This window comes from Lepisma saccharinum, unplaced genomic scaffold, assembly GCF_977018435.1.
Source record: "Lepisma saccharinum unplaced genomic scaffold, izLepSacc3.1 HAP1_SCAFFOLD_232, whole genome shotgun sequence".
In the NCBI taxonomy this organism is placed as follows: Eukaryota; Metazoa; Arthropoda; class Insecta; order Zygentoma; family Lepismatidae; genus Lepisma; species Lepisma saccharinum.
The window spans coordinates 168,681-186,356 of NW_028143009.1; the positions used below are offsets into that span (position 1 = coordinate 168,681).

A 17,676-nucleotide genomic window follows, 5' to 3' on the forward strand; every position below is an offset into this window, starting at 1 on the left:
AGCGTGTTTAAAAAAAAGGACCTTTGCAAGTCGACCCTCGGCAAGTGTTGCCATCTCTTTCGGTAGCAAAATCCATAATAATTTTGGGCGAATTAAAAAAAACAAAACATTTCATTTCATTTGGTTTGTTTTACTTCGTTTTTCTGCCACTTTTGGCCAATCGCGAAGATGAAGATGAGAGATGATGAAATTGATGAAGAGGCACTCGCAAAGGATTGCAACCCAGGACTGCTGGCGTCGTAGCGTGCTGTGGTAACCACTACACCACGCAGGTCGTAGCAGAATATTATCAATAGCAACTGTACGGTAGTCAATTTAGAGGTATCGGGTTCGAATCCCGGCCTGGGAATGGGTGTTCTTCATCAATTTCATCATATCATCACTCATCATCTTCGCTATTAACCAAAACTGGCATAAATGCAAAAGTAAAATAAACAAAATCAATTAATAGTGAATTTACAAATTGCATGACTTACATATTTCACTCATAGATGGCAGGTAGTTATGACATTTTTATCTACCAAAAATAATGGAAATTAGAATATTACTAAATATTCGTTTCTGTTGATTTATGCACATACTGATATTGTAATTAAAAATTGAGCAAAGTGGAACTTGAACTTTATTAAATAACTGAAATTTCCTAAATAAATTCCAAATCTTGTATTCCAGCAATTAGTATGTAAATTATAAGAAGAGAGTGCCGAGAAAGGGAACCGTTTTCTTGAAATGGACTAAATACATCTGGGCTTATGTCGTACATTGTACCAAATTGAGCCTATAAGTAGGGTTTAAAATCATCATTAAAATTATTTTAAATGAGTTTTCTTTAACGTACATGCATTTTTTTAACCTAATATACGGTAATGCATTTAACGCGCCTCCCCTTCACACACAAACTCGCAACTGCAGCTACCAGCCGTTTGCAGCAGTGCACTGCTTTGCTTCGCCCACTCGCTCTCTCCCCTTCCATACCGTTACGCGCGATCTTGCAGAGGAGGGCCACAGGGGGCACTTGTTCTACTGAGCTATCTGGAAAAGCTCATGTAATTTGAATTGTGAAATTTGTTGCGATAGCGATATTTTATTAGAAATAATATTGTCATCTTCAACAAAATATATCCTGATATTCGGGACTGAAAATATTCGCCTTTTCCGGACCACATCGGGATATTTTCTGGACATGAAATTTTCGAAACTTCTTAATGCCGTGAAAATCACTACTATCGGATTAACGATTATAGATACTAGAGTTTGGACTCCAATTAAAAATTAACCAGTAGACCTACGGAAAAACGAGTTACATGAAAATTAAGCTTATTCAATTCTGCGGTAATCCATGCTAATCAATTGTTTATCGAGTATGCCTTCAATTTTTTATCGTCACGAGAACGAGAAAAGGGCCGGCTTATTTTAGTTTTGCAAACGATCGCTGTCTTTGAAATTCTGTAAATCAAAAATGGGTTGTCCGATCGTTATGAAATTTTAGAAGGGTGCAGGCAGAAAGTTTTTAAACACAAATATTAATTTACAGGTTTTTAAAATTTCTGAAAAAACCGTTATTTTCAATTTTGCCAAATTACTTTTTCTTTGTATTGGGAAGTGCTACCAATACAATATTTGTCTTGTTTTGAAGCTCATGGCATGTTTTTTTCTTTTGTCAATTCACATTGCGAAACCGATTTTATACAGATTTTTTATTGAGCGGAGTAAAGCAGTACGTGGAACGTGCCAACAACGCAAGCGTTGACTCTCAGCGCCCGCCGGCAGTTTCCGCTATTCAACTATGGGTGGGTTTCATGTGACGTCAGAATTCGCACAACCGCCATGTTTGCGTCCGAGTTGTTTGTCGTCTGCAAGGAAATGCCCACCACGTTGGAAGAATGGGATCCATTCTCCTTGCACGTAGCGTTCGTTACACCTGCGCCAACTGTACGTTTGTTGTTAGTACTGTGTAAAATTTCGGTGACGTTGCATACAATTATTGACAATGTTGTGCCATCTGCAAATAGCTGTAATTTTTTGTGTTGAAGCTCTTTGCGCAGTCGACACAAAAATATATGGAGAAAAGGCTAAGTTTTGCGGTGTAGATCCATATGAACTGGACGATAACGAAATGAAAAGGGGCCTAAACCTTTGGCCAAATCTAGTTCACGTGTGTTTAATTACTTGACCCAGCTACCTGGAATCAATTCGTTTTCGTATTTATTAGTGGTTCGGATTCTGCTTGAAATATTTCATTCAGTACAGATTTACTAATATTTTCAAGGCTCTGTTTCCCTTTAAGGTTTGTTCAAGGCTGTAACTTAAATAACGAAATATAAACAATCAAGTACAACGTAAAATTATCAATATGGTTGATTGATTGATTTATTTTATTTTACCGCGTTTTGTGCCTTTTGGCTAATTTGCGAAGATGGGGATGAGTGATGAAATGATGAAATTGATGAATAGACATTCACAAACAACCAAGCCCGAGCGAGATTCGATCCCGAGTCCCTTGGCGTCGCAGCGCGATGTGCTAACCACTCGGCCACAGGGTTCGGCAATTATCAATATGAATTTAACGTTGAATGCTATCATTTTTATCGTCAAACTTGTCGGAAGTATCAGCACCTTTCTACCAAAAAAACAAGGAAACACTATTGCAAGTATGATTAAGCACACCAGTGCGATCCATATGTACTAAAAGTCACAGAAAAAGGTGGCATATGAACTTGCCTCAGAGAAAATGTTCACTGCACACACTGTAATGTTTGCTTTGTTCATTAATGTTGGCACGATTTATTCTCGCCAACCAGACGACGCGGTATCTTCTGATCAACAATTATCGAGTCTTGTGCCGTGAAGCGCACCTTCTGTTCTTTCTCGGGAAATTCGAGGATAAACGTGTTTCTGTTAAACCGAAAACTGCACAGTACCATCGTAAACAAGATCGAAATCTCCCGCCTGCCCGTTTCAATTCCGTATGTTTACAAGAACCGGCCTCAATCATGGCTGCTCGATCCCACAATGCAACAGTTTGTGACGTAGGTGAAACACACCTATACTCCATGAGGCCTTAACAAGATCGCTTCGTCGGCTTGCAGCAGACGACAATATGGGTGTGTGTCTGCTAGAACCAATCAGGTCCGCGAATGAGCGAACCCGGTTGCCATAGCTAGCTCGCTGCACCCTTCTGGAAGGGTGAGTGACCTCCGTCTGTTTGTTCGGCTGAGGAGCAGACGACACGAGAGTATCGGCAACAGTGTGCGAGCGACGTCTGCGAGCGACGCGAAGCGCTCTTTCTAAGGGCTCCTGCTTTCTTTTGTCTCTGACTACTACAGCTACGAAATTAACTACAGTCGGGCAGAATTAACTTGAGAGAAATGGCCGCTCTGTGAGTGATGCAACTGCGCTCGAATTGGCTAGAGCTGGGGACTTCCCGCTGTAACGGGGCAAATGGAAACGCTAATGCTCGGGCGCGCCAAATGTTACCAACTGTTGAAGGACTCACGTGCAGTGACTGGTGAAGCAAGCGAAGTGGCAGTGTTTCCAAATTACGGATTTGTAAGATAGAATACTTATAATGCTTATAATTTTCTTAGCATGTCCTCTTAATACAGTGATATTTCCGTTACACAATGTAATTATTTTTGAAATCTCTCGTTGTCAGCTTATTGGCCGTGATTTGCGTGAGAGTCAAGCGTTCGCTGTAGGTTGGTACTCCTGCAGCGGCGCCGGCAGCTATTTGTCTCAAGTTAATTCTGCTGGACTGTAGTGAACTGACGCGCTGTATTACAATTAATAATAGTTAATATTCAAATATTTACACAAATATCAAGTAATATAATATGTTGAGTTGGTGTTTTAAGTCCACTTTATGCACAGTGTTAAATTGAGAGATCTGGGTGGTTATTTGACACTTCTTACATTGCTCAATAGAAGCATTGCTCACCTCTGCCACGGGGGGACACAAATGCCTAGCACCTGGTGGACTGTGATGGAACTAAGAACAACAGAATGGCTACACACGCTCGCACACACACTCAATGTACATATTGCAGCTTCAAATACAAAAAGTCCAGTCAAGTTATCTCGTAGTTTATCTGTTATTTACATTCAAAGGTTTAAACGCTATTTTGGACACACTGTATATCTGCTCAGCTTAAGAGAAATTACCATAAAAAGGGAATCTAAATTTGTCTAAAGATCTTGTGCAGGATGATATCTCTCTCAGAATCGAATCCACAACACACGACAAATAATAACAATTAACACTTAAATAGCAAAAGGAGAACCGAAAAGGCACAAAAGATGAAGGCAACATAAACACCGTCATACTCTGCTAGAGTGGACGAGTTGTATCTTTGCGGGTGAACCTTGACCATGACTGGCTGCGCAGTAGCAAAGGGAGAAGCTACCGGCTGCCTTAGCCAATGGGTGTCATTCTCCTCTAACTTTGTAAGAGCTGTCGACCACTCAACGGCGAGTAGGTAGCATCTACGGACATGTATCTGCGCGAATTAGTCAGATCACTCCCAGAGATACAGCTCGTCAACTCTAAGTCCCATCGCAGCAACAACGCATCTCAACATACAGGGTAAGCTTATTTAAATGCTACACTATGCACTACTAAAGACTAAAGAGTATTAACAACTTCTCTCACACTGAGAAAGAGAACCGGAACGGTCCATTGCCATTTCTGAGAAGATGGAACGGGAAGATTCCAGATATTCACGAACCGGAATGCCTTTCCGGTCCGCTCCGGTCCATTTCAAGAACTTTAAGACACATGTAGTGTAGAAAATACCAATATTTAATCACTTTTAAATGGTTTGGAACTTTTCGACTGTTCGGAATCCCGAAAAGTCATGAAAACCATTTTCTGATGCGGGAACTGACCTTGACAATTCAGTCGCCGTGTTTTGTTTTTCTACAGTACCCTTCGGTGCGTAGACACATGTATCAGAAGTAACATGAATTTGAGAGGAATAAGTTTTCTCTGTTTGAAATCTGTGCATCGTGAAAGAGCACAGAAGGACAAAACAAGCAAAGTGAATCCAGTTTCTATTTAAATAGTGGACTCAAGTCCACTCAAGTTAAACAAAGAATGGAAGAAGGTGTTAGAAAGAGTGGAAAGGACAAGAGAGAAAGAGGAGAGAAGAAGGAAGAAGAATGAAGGAAAAAGAGCGTGAGATAAAGAGTCCAACCACATTCTAGATGGAAGTAAATATGTTTAGCCTTTTAGGTTAAAAATACAGTTGACAAGGGAAAGCCACCTGCTAGAATGTTCCAGAACAACTTTCTAATAGTCTGGAGGGAAGTAATGTTTGTGTATATATAACGTCCTTTCTTGTATCTTGTTACATTTGCATTTGGTACAGAGTCTGAAGACGACCTTGCTAGAAGGTTGAAACGATACGTTTAGTTTATGTTTTATAATAAAATAAATTACTGCCTTGGTCAGCATATTGAGTTTTTCATATCGTGGAAACAAGGCTTACTGGTGTTATATTCATTGTTGACAATTTCAGGATAAAACGCCAACCTGTGCTGTATCTGGAATTTTCTCAATAAATAAATAATAAAAACAATAATAAGGGTAAATTTTAAGTTTCTAAGACCGAAGGGCATCATTCTCTGCCCCCCCCCCCCCCTGAGGAAAGAATCATCCAGCTAATGCCCTTGACTACGTCGCTATTTACATTCTGTGCCGATGTCCCATTGTTGAGAAAGTAAGGAATATAAGTAACAATTTTATTTTTCTTTTACATGATATAATTAATATAATTAACAAAGAAAACTTTTGATACTTGAAGGCTGTCTACAAAGAATGAGCTTAGTTTAGAGCAAAAATATCTCTATCATCGCCAAATGTATATTCTCAAGTTTTGTAGGATCTGTGGTAGGGATGACCAAAAATCCGGATAACGGAATAGCTATTTTTGATAGAAGTATTTGAAAACGATTTCTATGTATGTAGTAGCCTACTTCTTTTAGAACATGATTTTAACGTGTTTGGATTTTCTAAAACATGTCAAGATCAGGAAAAATCAGATTAGTTAATTAGAAGCACCAACGTCTTATAATTCACAATAAACCGCTCACAAACATTTTTGTTTTTCAGTCGCAAGACCCTATTGAAGCTTGGGCTCTCGTGAGGCTGGCTCTGGATGTATACCTACACTTACTACTGGGGTTGGCAACGCTGCGCTCCACAACTGCTCTGAAATTTTATTACTTCGCAACCGAGTTACGGTGCCTGGTGCAGAGGCATGATCCCGAACGCACTTGCAATTGTTAGTCATAAACCTTGTTCCAGCATCGCTGGAAGGAACACTTGGATCACTTCGCTTGCACGGTTTTCCAGTCAACAATGGCGCTGGTTAGTGACGAAACAACTGAACGTCTCATTGAAGAGGTTCGAAAACGTCCTGCTCTTTACAGTAAGCATTTGAAGGAATATGGAAACGCAAATGTAAAGAAGAAACTGTGGGAGGAAGTTTGCAGCGCACTCGTTGAGAATTGGGACGAGAAATCCAACGAGGAAAAGATTTCATCAGGTATGTTGGAATTGCAACGATGTTTAGTAATTTCCGGTCCTTGCGGATAAGATCATCTTCACATGAAAACTCTGAGTGATAACATTTGGTAGATCCTCTGAGTGGAGCTTCTCTCTTACTAAGTTAAACTTCTTTGTCGCTAGGTGGAGCTTCTCTGTTCCTAATTTAAACTTCTCTCACTAATGGCCGCGTGTACCAACGCCGATTATTTCGAAGTTCAGATGAATGAGATCAATTTTAATCCATTCTAAATGAACTTGGTTTAAAGATTTGCATTGCACCAACGAAAAACGACGTTCACGAAATTCCGTTCAGCTGATCCGAGATTAATTTGTAAGGCTATACCTGATTGGTTGGCTGAAACAAATTACGATCAAGAACCGCATAGAGTAGTGTGGTGTGCTAAAGTATCAACATGTAGGAGAAGAAAGTAATTGGGCTGCAAACTTCTCTGAATTTGAGAGATGTACTAATCAACCTTGTCGACGAGTACAAGGATGTAGTAGAGTGTAAAAAAATAATAATATTAGAAAAGTTCCCGGTTCAAATCCGGGAACTTTTCTAACGTTGAAAGCGGCCCCGGCGCCCACCCAGCGTCGAATAACATGGGTACCTGGGGGAAATCCTGGGGGGTAAAGGCGGTCAGGGGCGTGGTGCTGATCACATCACCCCCACTCACGACCGGATCAAGAAAGTGTGGGGCGTTACCCCCACACCCCCTATACGCCTTCATGGCGTGGTGCTAAGCACAGGGGAACACTTTACCTTTTTACCTTTATATTAGAAAAGAACTGGCGGCAAAACACAAAAGGAGAAGGAGAAAGCATAGAACCTTCTTCTACGGGACTTTAATGCCTTACGAAATACATTCGATCTTAATGCAATGTATGATGTCTCTGGTATTTGAAGTAACATATATTCTCGTAAATTTATACAATCATATTTCCAACACCATGTAACAATATCGTAATATTGCTCTGTTCTAATTTACCTTGCACTTGCACGTAATGTATGACATTTACATATTATGTTTTGTGTTGTGGGGTAGAAAGTATTTATGAACATTACGACTTTGCTCCACAGAACCACAAATTATTAATTATTATTATTATTTTGGCTGTTTTTACACAGTTCTCGAATTGTCACGATTGTACTTCCAACATCTGTAGAGTTTGCACGCCCTCGTTATCTCTTTCCACTCTTTTTCTATTAAAAAACAACTGCCTGCAGTCGAAGCGTCAGTATCGTGAACGAGGATCAGACAGCAAAACTGTGGCGAATGGCCGTTCAGAAGATAAACTCGTTTTGATGTTCTTAGATCGCGATCAAGTGTTGAACCGTCTTCGTGCAATGAAATTTTCCAATGATCCTTTCCCGATCCGAGTTTAAATTTTGACCTTTGTTAGTGCACTCGGCCATAAGTGGAGCTTCTCTGTTTGCTTAGTTAAACTTCTCTCACGAAGTGGAGCTTCTATGTTGCTAAGTTAAACTTATCTGTTGCTAAATTAAACTTCTATGTTGCTAAGTTAAACTTCTTTGTCGCTAAGTGGAGCTTTTCTGTTCCTACGTTAAACTTACCTCACTAAGTGGAGCTTTTCTGTTGCTTAGTTAAACTTCTCTCACAAAGTGGAGCTTCTATGTTGCTAAATTAAACTTCTATGTTGCTAAGTTGAACTTCTCTGTTGCTAAATTAAACTTCTATGTTGCTAAGTTAAACTTCTCTTTTGCTAAGTTAAACTTCTCTCACTAAGTGGAGCTTCACTGTTGCTAAGTTAATCTTCTCTGTCGCTAAGTGGAGCTTCTCTGTTTCTAAGGTAAACTTCACCATCACTAAATGGAATTTCTCTGCTGCTAAGTTCAATTTTCTGTCGCCAAATGAAACTTCTCTGCTGCCAAGATATTTTTTTCTGCTTATGCTTCGCGGAGTTTCCCTGCCGTCAAGTTCAAGTTAAATATATCTGTTACCAAGCTGAGTGTGGCTTCTTTGTCGCTAAGTTGACCTTCTCTGTTACTAAATTAAACTTCTCTGTCACTAAGTAGAATTTATCTGCGCAAAGTGGAGTTTCTGTGTCGCCATATGGAGCCTCACTACTTATAAGTGAAATTTTGAGCTTCTGTTTCTCTTTCGCTAAGTGGAGCTCTTCTCTGCTTCTAAGTTATTCTTCTCTGTTTCCAATGCAAAACATATCTGCTCTGCTGCTCTCTCGCCAAGTAGTTTCCTTGCTGCCAAGTTAAATATATCGGTTACCAAGTGACGTGTTGCTTCTGTGTCGCTACTTCGTGCTTCTTTGGTGCTAAATTCAACTAAGTGACTTCTGAGGGCCTCCCCGATAGCGCAGTGGTAGCGTCATCGCCTTGTAATCAAGGGGTCCCGGGTTCGATACCCGATGGAGGCACATAGTGATTCGGATAGCACTTTAAAACTGTAGGTCCAGTCCCAATTAGCCTTACTGTGCATAAGTGGACTTAAAACACCAAATCAATTATAAGTAGCTTCTGCTAAGTTCAAGTTCTGTCTCACTAAGTGGAGCTTTTCTGCTGCTAAGTTAAATTCCTCAGTCGCCAAGTAACCTTCTCTATTTCTTTCTAAGTTGGGTGTATTCCAAAAAAGCCATTTATATATTTATTTAGCCTTATACATAGTGCGAGAGCCGCGATCAAGTCGGTAGGGTGTCTGACTGCCACGTGGGAGACCCCGTTCTATTGCCGTGGTGGGTGATCTAAGCCGTATACTGCGGCTCTGGGGCCCGCTCAGCCTCAAATCAATTGGTACCTGGGGGTAAAGGCGGCCGGAGCGTGGTGCTGATCACCACCTCCAAAATGGCCGAGATCGAGAATGTGTGGGGCCCTACCCCAACATTCCCTAAATGTGCCTTCATGGCACGGTGCTTTATTCACGGGGAACTTTAGCATTTTATACACAGTGACTAAGTTGGTTATATTATTATATGATATATTGATTTCGCATCTTTTATAAGTATATAGGACAATATTAAGTATATAGGGTAATATATAGGTAGATTGCTCTACACACTTTAAAAGTACATTTTCAATATTTATCTATTGAGCATTACTTCAGTATAAATATTCTTCTAGTCCTAACTAGAGTTGCGAAAATTGAATGGATGTTTTCCGATAAAAACCCGGCTTTTTGTTCGAAAACAGGAAATTGTTTGTGTTTTTTTTTTTGTTTGCCAATTGCGAATACCCTATTTCATTTGTACTTTCAGTTGAGTTGGGGTGTAGTAATGCTATATTTTGCAACTAGGTAAATAATATTACATGATGTAGCAATTCCTGACTTAGGTTTGTTTAATTGAAAAAAGGTTCCTGGACCGAATTGAAATACTTTACAGATAGAAAGGTTCTTTACAGTCCAGAACCCATTTTCGCTTGCTGATTTTCTCTCCTGGACCGGAATTCAATTTATTTTAAATTCCTGTACATTTAACAACCCTGTATTTAAGATTTATCATCGCCTTAGAGTTAGGCAACCCACATAACGTATTGCAATGAACGGGGTATTTCAAGATATACGTAAGTGTCCTACTATTAATGCGGCTGACTGTACAAAACCAACATGAAAATTAGAAGTAGTGGAGACAACATTAGCTAAACACAGCATTGAAAGTCAATGGAATCGTTACAGTACAGAAGTGTGTCGGTGACCGTACAATACACGACAGAAATGTGTTCTCAAACAGCACAGCCTGGGTTCATTCTCCGATTACACCACATCTCAAAGTGGTCCGGATCCCACTTTAAACTGTAGGACCAATACCGATAAGCCTATCTGAACTCAAAATATACTGATAACAATTTTTTTTGCCCTCATCTGGCTTTCTAAGGATCCGCGGTGGGCTAGTCGGCAGTGTGTCTGACTGCCACGCGGTGGCCCGAGTTCGATCCCCGGGGTGGGTGCTCAAAGGTCGGAAGTTTTTATTCACCCATCCTCAAATCAATGAGTACCTGAGGGCAACCCTGGGGTATAAAGGCGGCCGGAGCGTGTTGCAGATCACATCACCTCCAAAATGGCCGCGATGGAGAATGTGTGGAGCCCTACCCCCACATCCCCTAAATGTTCCTTCATGGCACGGTGCTGCATGCACGGAGAACTATGCATTTATCATATTTCTTTCAACCCTAGAATCCACTACTCTTGTTTGCAAGTAGTTATGAATTTCTATTCATTGGGACAACATAGGAATTTTGAATTCCAACCAAGAGATCGAACCCGGGTCGTTTGCTTCGAAGTGCTTTCTTTTTTTTTTTTTTAGAAAAAGAAAGAAGGGGAGCCCCCCTCACTTTTCGAGACTTTTGCTCCTGCACTATGCTAAACCTTATCTACAAATGGAAATATACTGTCTTTACCCCCCCCCCCCAGTTTTGACACCTTGCACCCCCGGTTTTGGAACCCAATCGCCGTCACTGGCTCTCACGTTCGCCAATACACACGGAGAGGTAGGGGCGCCAACTTTTGAAAGAAAACATTGGCTGAGCTCAAACACTTAAGATATAAGTTTTAAAAAAATCATAAATCCCTTCCACATATTATGATACTAATCGACACCAAATCGTGATAACAAATACTTATTATTATTATAAATATTACCGGCAAATTATTGGATGGACTCGACCCCATGGACTCATATAAGTTGGCACCATTGTTGATAGGGGAGATTTGATATCATGTGATAGGCCTATATTGTTCCAAGTTTGTATTTGTGTATGAAGTTGTCTCTGAACGATCATAGATGTCAGTAAAGTACAGATAGATATAGCACTGTGTAAATGTACAATTTTTCACCTTTATCTTATTAGTACACCATCAGGTAGTTATTCTGTAATTTGAAAACTAAAATAAAATTATTTTTATTCACGTTTCTTGTTCTATTGATTAAATAATAGGACATATTAGACAAGTGTTATTAGAATTCGATTTAAAAATGTATAAATTAATACGTATTTTTTAGCATTCTAAGATAAGGACTATATAAGAACTGGTACAATCAGGCTACAAGGCTCCCTATAGTTAATAATTCATATTTCATTATTATTTATTAATATTTTAACCACATGACAAATATCACGTTTATATAATTTTCTCCATAGTACGAGGGTCACTAGGAACGTTTTCTGAGCATAACAATTAAAATTTTCTGAAGTACTCGCAACGACATTCTATGCACTTTTTCATTTTTGTGAACCGTGAAAACACGTTTTTTCTACTCATTTTCGTCGAGTGCTGTAAGTTCACATTCATAGGCGTGAACAGCTTATTCAGGGCTGGAGAACCTTCTTCGGTACGTTCGATTTTGTACTGTAGGGAACAGGAAATTATCACATGGGGCCAGATTAGGACTGTAAGGTGGATGAGTTATAAGTTTAACCTATGGGGACTCCATGAACTGAATGGGGATGTTGGCTCTGTGGGCAGACGCATTGTCATGGTGCCAGACAACCCTGTCCTTGGTCGCTGTTCTCGAAGCTTCTCGAAAACTTTCTGTAGGAAAACTGTAGTGTACCACTGAGCAGTAACAGTCTTTTCATCTTCGAAAGGAACATATATGGTTACATATATGGTTTTGGTTTTGTTAACGTAATCTACAAGAAGTTTTAGCTGCCGCTAGCTTCTTGTCCTGTTAGTTGCAGCTCAATACAGTGCCGGGCCAATGCACTCTGCCTCGGGAATCTGTGGAGCAAAGCAGTGTGTGCTGCTGCAAACGGCTGGTAGCCACAGTTTCTCCTCCATGCACTCACATTCTCTATCACGTGTCCATTGCCATGCTCTCTTTCTCCAGCGATTCCCGGAAAAGATGTTAAATATCTGAGTGGCCACACCTTCAAGTAAAACTGTAACTCATTGTTATTACTTCATCGGAACAAGGATTTATTATTCAGTGATAGGAAATGTAAATCTTGGAGTATAAAAAATGTATAAGTTCAAATATTTCAGTAAAAATTTGTTAAATTTTACATAAATAATATTTTATGTATTCGTGTGTACTGCAGTCTGTCCCTGGTATCTGTTGAGCAAGCGCACAGAAACAAACACACTGCGCAAGTAACACTCGAGAGCATAGGACCAATGAACGAGTGAGAGGGGAACTGAGTGCATGGAGGGGGAAAGGCAGCCGCAGCTACCAACCTTTTGCAGAAGCGCGGAGTGTTTTGATCCGCCCACTCGCTTTCTCCCCTTCTATGCCGTTATTCAGGACGTTACTACACAGGCTCCTTGAACTTGGTATGGCTGGCATTGTGATCTTAATTCGTGTTAATTTGCAATGTTCGTGGAAAGCCTAACGATAAAGTTCCAGCCGAGTCAACAATTTTCTTCTCCATATCCATGTAATATGTTCGCAAAATTACCTTTTTGGCAGGGTGGGCAAGCCTTATTTTGGGTGGGCCATGGCTCATTCAGGCTCCTCCCTCGTCGCCGCCTATGGAAAAATGTATTGTGAGTTTATCATCTTAATATGTGCTTTGCTCCACTGCCTTGGGGGAGACCTCTAGGCTTTGAAAATATTATCTTTGGATTTGTCAATATTTTCTATCCCCGAGATACTGTCCATGGGTTCAAAACATCTCATATATCTCCCGGTTTATTGGTTACAGCTGCCTTAACGATCTACTAGTGAGGACAATTAATAGCATAATTAGCTAGGATAGGAATACAATTTCATCATTATTAAATTTCATCTTTGTATCAATTATACTCGTAGTTTCCTAAAAAAAAAAGTCAAATGGAGCAGATTTATCAAATTATTATCTGATCGGCATTTTACCATACCTCATCCAAAATGCATGCATGGGGGGGGGGGGGCAAACTCCATATCTCGACCAACTCTATGACTTGATGGTATGATGGAATACTTACTGAAAGGCTTTACATTTGAAAAAAATAATAGTAAAATATTCTGGCAGTACACTCATGGACACTTCTGTGTTGTACCGGCCACATTCACTTACTATGCGAGTCCAGCAGTATCCGTGAGTGTACATGCAGTATTATTCAATAAATATTTTTTTTTCTGTGTATGCCTAATTAGATTTGACATAAAAAGAAACAGGGGAGCCAAATTTTAAACAGGTAAATAAAAAAAAAACCTTTTTTCAACTTCTTTTCGTCAAGTTCTATCAGTTGATATCACATCAACCCAAGAGTGTATTCCGAATATATGGAGGGTGTCCTCTACACATACTCAATCCCTATCTGTTATGCTGCCAATCCGCTCACCTCCTCTGTACACAGACACCCACCCACACACAACCATTGAGAGAGAATTAAGATGATTCAAAAGTACGGAACCATAGAACAACCCCGTTGTCAGCCTGATAGTGACAGGGGAAAGAGGGGAAAGTTGTGGAAATATCTGGATTTCAGTCTAATGTGCCTGAATTTTCAACGTAGAATGGACCGAGAAAACGAATATTTCTCTTTGTTGAGAAAATTCGAACCCATTAGATTGAAGTATCACCTATTTCCAACAACTTTCTCCATTTTTCATTTTTCGCCATCAGCACTAATATAACCATAGTTATATGGTTCTTGACTTTTGAATCACCCTGTATATACGCGTTCATTTATAGAAATTGCATTGCTTTTACAAACTAAGTTGTATATCAACTCGTGCAATATCATGTTTAAAAATTCAAATACGCTTGATATGTTTGCAAAAGATTTTGAAGGAATATTCGAACTCCCAGTATTCTCTCTTGCTTCTACCGCGTTCTACATCCCGTATCAGTCGATTACGAGACACGTAGCTAGGGGGAGGCTCGGGAGCCGAAGCCCCACCCCCCGGAATCTTACAAATTTATTATTTAAATAATGTATAGTGGTGATTAATTTTACTTTATTAGCAGGATTAAACATCTTGTATAATAAGTTGTAATATACTGAGAAATTGATCTTCAGGGCTCTACCCACACTTTTTCGCCTTTTGATTTTGGTTGCTGATAAGGGATGAGCCCGCTCCGAAATAAAATTCTGACTACGGCCCCGATAATTACATAATTTTCTACATACGTGCATTCTAATGACTTATTATCATGTGTCTTTGAATGGTCAGTAGTTCTCTCTGTACTTTTTCCAATCAGGTGACCAGTAAAAGCAACAAACTAAAGTGTAAATCACCAACCCTGAGACCTTCTGTAAACAAACCGTCTCACCGATTCGATGTATCACTCCGCGTCTGCTGATTCATGACTGCAATCATCTGCTGTTACACTCATAGTTCGCCGCACCTATTCATTTTATATAAGAGCCAAAATGGATGTCTAACAGAAATGTTGTTCAATTAAAAATTTTCAAATCTTATTTTCTACTGTTTTATAATAACCTGTCCCATGTGTATATTTACTAACAAAAACGTAGTACGCTAAATTTTCCTTTGTTACCAGTGACAAAGCAAAAACAATCGTACGCATATTTAAACTATATTTTATTTCAGTATTTCACTCACACCAAAACATTTCTCAATATTGTTGACGTGCAGAGTATTGTATTCTGGTGGCAGAATGAAAAGATCGCCACTTTTTCAATCAGACTCAAATCAAAGGCAAGCCGAGAGAAATGAAACGTTCATTCTTCCTCTTCACTTTACATTTCCTAAGTCACGACAATACCCAAACTGTTGAGGGGTAAAATATGTATTTTTAATTCAATGGAAGGGGTTCACTTACTGCCAAATCTTCGTCACAGCTGTCTTCGGATTCACTTTCCCTGTCGCTGACTTAGATAACAAATCTTTCAAAATTCAAGTTCTCAGTTAAATTGTCCACATCCCACAGTTTCCTCTCTTCTTGTTCAATAACGTGTCGAACTGCATCTGCCCAGTTGATAGCTGAAATTTGAGCAATGCCACTCTTAGTCAGTCTCTTCACTTCTTCAAGCTTGAATGTTTTGTTGTTCCTGGCAACGTACCCTTTGACTTGAGTCCATATCAGTTCAATGGGATTGAGGTTACAGTGGTAAGGAGGCAAGCGCAACACAGTGCACCCCGCTCTCCTTGCCATTACGTCTATCACGTAACTATCGTAGCTTGGCTTCAAGTGGGAAACTTGATCCAAATGTTTCAACTTTAATGAATCAGCTGTAAGTACGACACCTTTGCCACGTAGCCATTCTAAAATATCACCTTTCCTCGAAGCAGTGGTCGGTAATTTTTCGCATTTCACGCTATGATGGGGAGCATTGTCGAGCACAATCACACTGTCCGCATTAAGTTTAGGAAGGACAGACGAAAACCACTCTTTTAGAAACATCACCGTTCATGTCTTCATGGTAATCGCCAGTCGTCTTAGACACAAAAATAAGTTCCGCACCTTCAACAAAGCCATTTTCACTTCCAATGTGAGTGATAATGAGTCTTTTGCCTTTTCCTGATGTTTGTTTAAGTCCAGTTGATAGTCCTTCGAGGAAAGCTTGCTTCTTTGAGGTTATAGTGCTATCATGCCACACCTTGCTTACAGTGTGCCCCGCATTCACCCACGTTTCATCCAAGTAATAGATTTCCTTACCGTGGTTTCGTACATCCCGAATGGATCAGAGGTATTGTAATGATTTTTTCAATGATCTTGTTATGAACTCTTCTATGGTATTTCACATCATAATTTCTTTTTTAAGGTTTTGTAATGAATAAAATGTTGTTTGTGTGAATTAATTTGTCATACACTTTTCTAAATCCAGTTATTCTATTATTTTTTCCTAGGGGCTCATATTACCAGCACAATTTTTTTTCCCACAAATTGACTTGTTTTGTATTTTATTTTTTTTCATATCCTTAAAGTTGCTCAAATTGGTTTATATTTTAACAGTAGTTTTATGAAACGTTGTAGTTAAAGTTATTATAAGAATCTGAACAAAAAAGTTAAAAATCAAATTTTAAAAAATACAAAACAAAATGGGGGCTCATAATACCACCTTTACCTCTACTATTGACGAATTAGAAATGGTCTTTTTTTTTCAAGTTTATTTACCAAAAGCAGCGATATCGTATGAAGTGTAGTGATATAAAATTGAAAAATACTTTTGATAACTTTCTCCATGCATGCTTTAGTAATTTTGCATATATTTCTAGGACATTTAATACTTCTTTACACTAATAATATTTATGCCTCAGGGATAAGTCCTCCATGTCCGTGAAAAATTATACTTATTTGAGTTCTAAGTTTGTCGAATACAACCATGGACACTTCTGGGTTGTAATGATCCCACTGAGAGTCAATGTATTCCTTACAACTAAGTAATGTTTCTGACTGTACAATTCCTCTCCCCACGCATACACGCGGGCTATACGTTCAAAATTTACCATATGTAGTAGTGAACCCGGTGTGCGTGTGTCTACACATGTAAAATTGTTTTCCGTTTACATACATACTACCGTTGATAAAGTTCAATTGATAAATTACGCACAGTAAGACAGTTGTCAAGTTATTTCATCAATATCAAGCGTTCTGGTGGGGGGCATTGTTAACCAAAATTAAAGGATATTTTTATAACAATGTGATAAAGCAGCAACAAATGCGAATGACCAAACCGCCGGTAACTAAAAACACCAAACTAAATGAACTTGTAAAGGGGAAAGGGCGATACTGTAATATTATACTCCAAACTCCGAGATACAGAGTGTTTAAAAAATATGTAACTGAGCATGGTTTGAATGCAGAGTTTAAGTTACTTTTTTTAAAACATCCTGTACTCAAAGTAAAATCAGTTTTCATCCAAGCCAGCAGGATTTATATAATATTAACATTATATTTTTTATATAATCATCGTACTTGTTAGTAAAATGATGTATTACTATTCTCAAACGTAACATCACATAAACAGGCAAGGATTACTTCATTTTAAAACACTACTATCACAATACATCTCACCAAAACACATTGTGTATTTCACAGGTTTTGGAAGATGTGAATCCCTTGTTGAATATATGCACCCATGCTGCACAGATCCAAATTGTCACTTTCATGTAATTTTCTGCCTGAAATTGACATTTTATAGTAGCTATACTACGGGTGTTTCTTTGTGAAGGTCTAATCAATTTTATCTAATCATCATCCAACTTCATCGCTGCGAATAGCCAAATGTAACAGAAAAGTGACACAAAATTAAGAAAGTACAGAA

At 39.1% G+C, this 17,676-nt stretch overlaps 2 protein-coding genes across 2 annotated transcripts in view; one reads left to right on the plus strand and one right to left on the minus strand.

Annotated features, from left to right (window-relative positions):
* The window catches only part of LOC145982530 (uncharacterized), a 97,331-nt gene that overhangs the window by 35,230 nt on the left and 44,425 nt on the right, over nt 1-17,676 (plus strand). Inside the window, exon 5 of the mRNA XM_083115980.1 lies at nt 6,110-6,545. The gene's annotated coding sequence lies outside the window, so the exon portion shown is untranslated. The remainder of the gene's footprint in view (nt 1-6,109; nt 6,546-17,676) is intronic.
* LOC145982535 (uncharacterized) lies at nt 15,282-15,812 on the minus strand. The gene has a single exon (XM_083115988.1). The coding sequence runs from the start codon at nt 15,810-15,812 to the stop codon at nt 15,282-15,284; it is 531 nt and encodes a 176-aa protein (XP_082972114.1).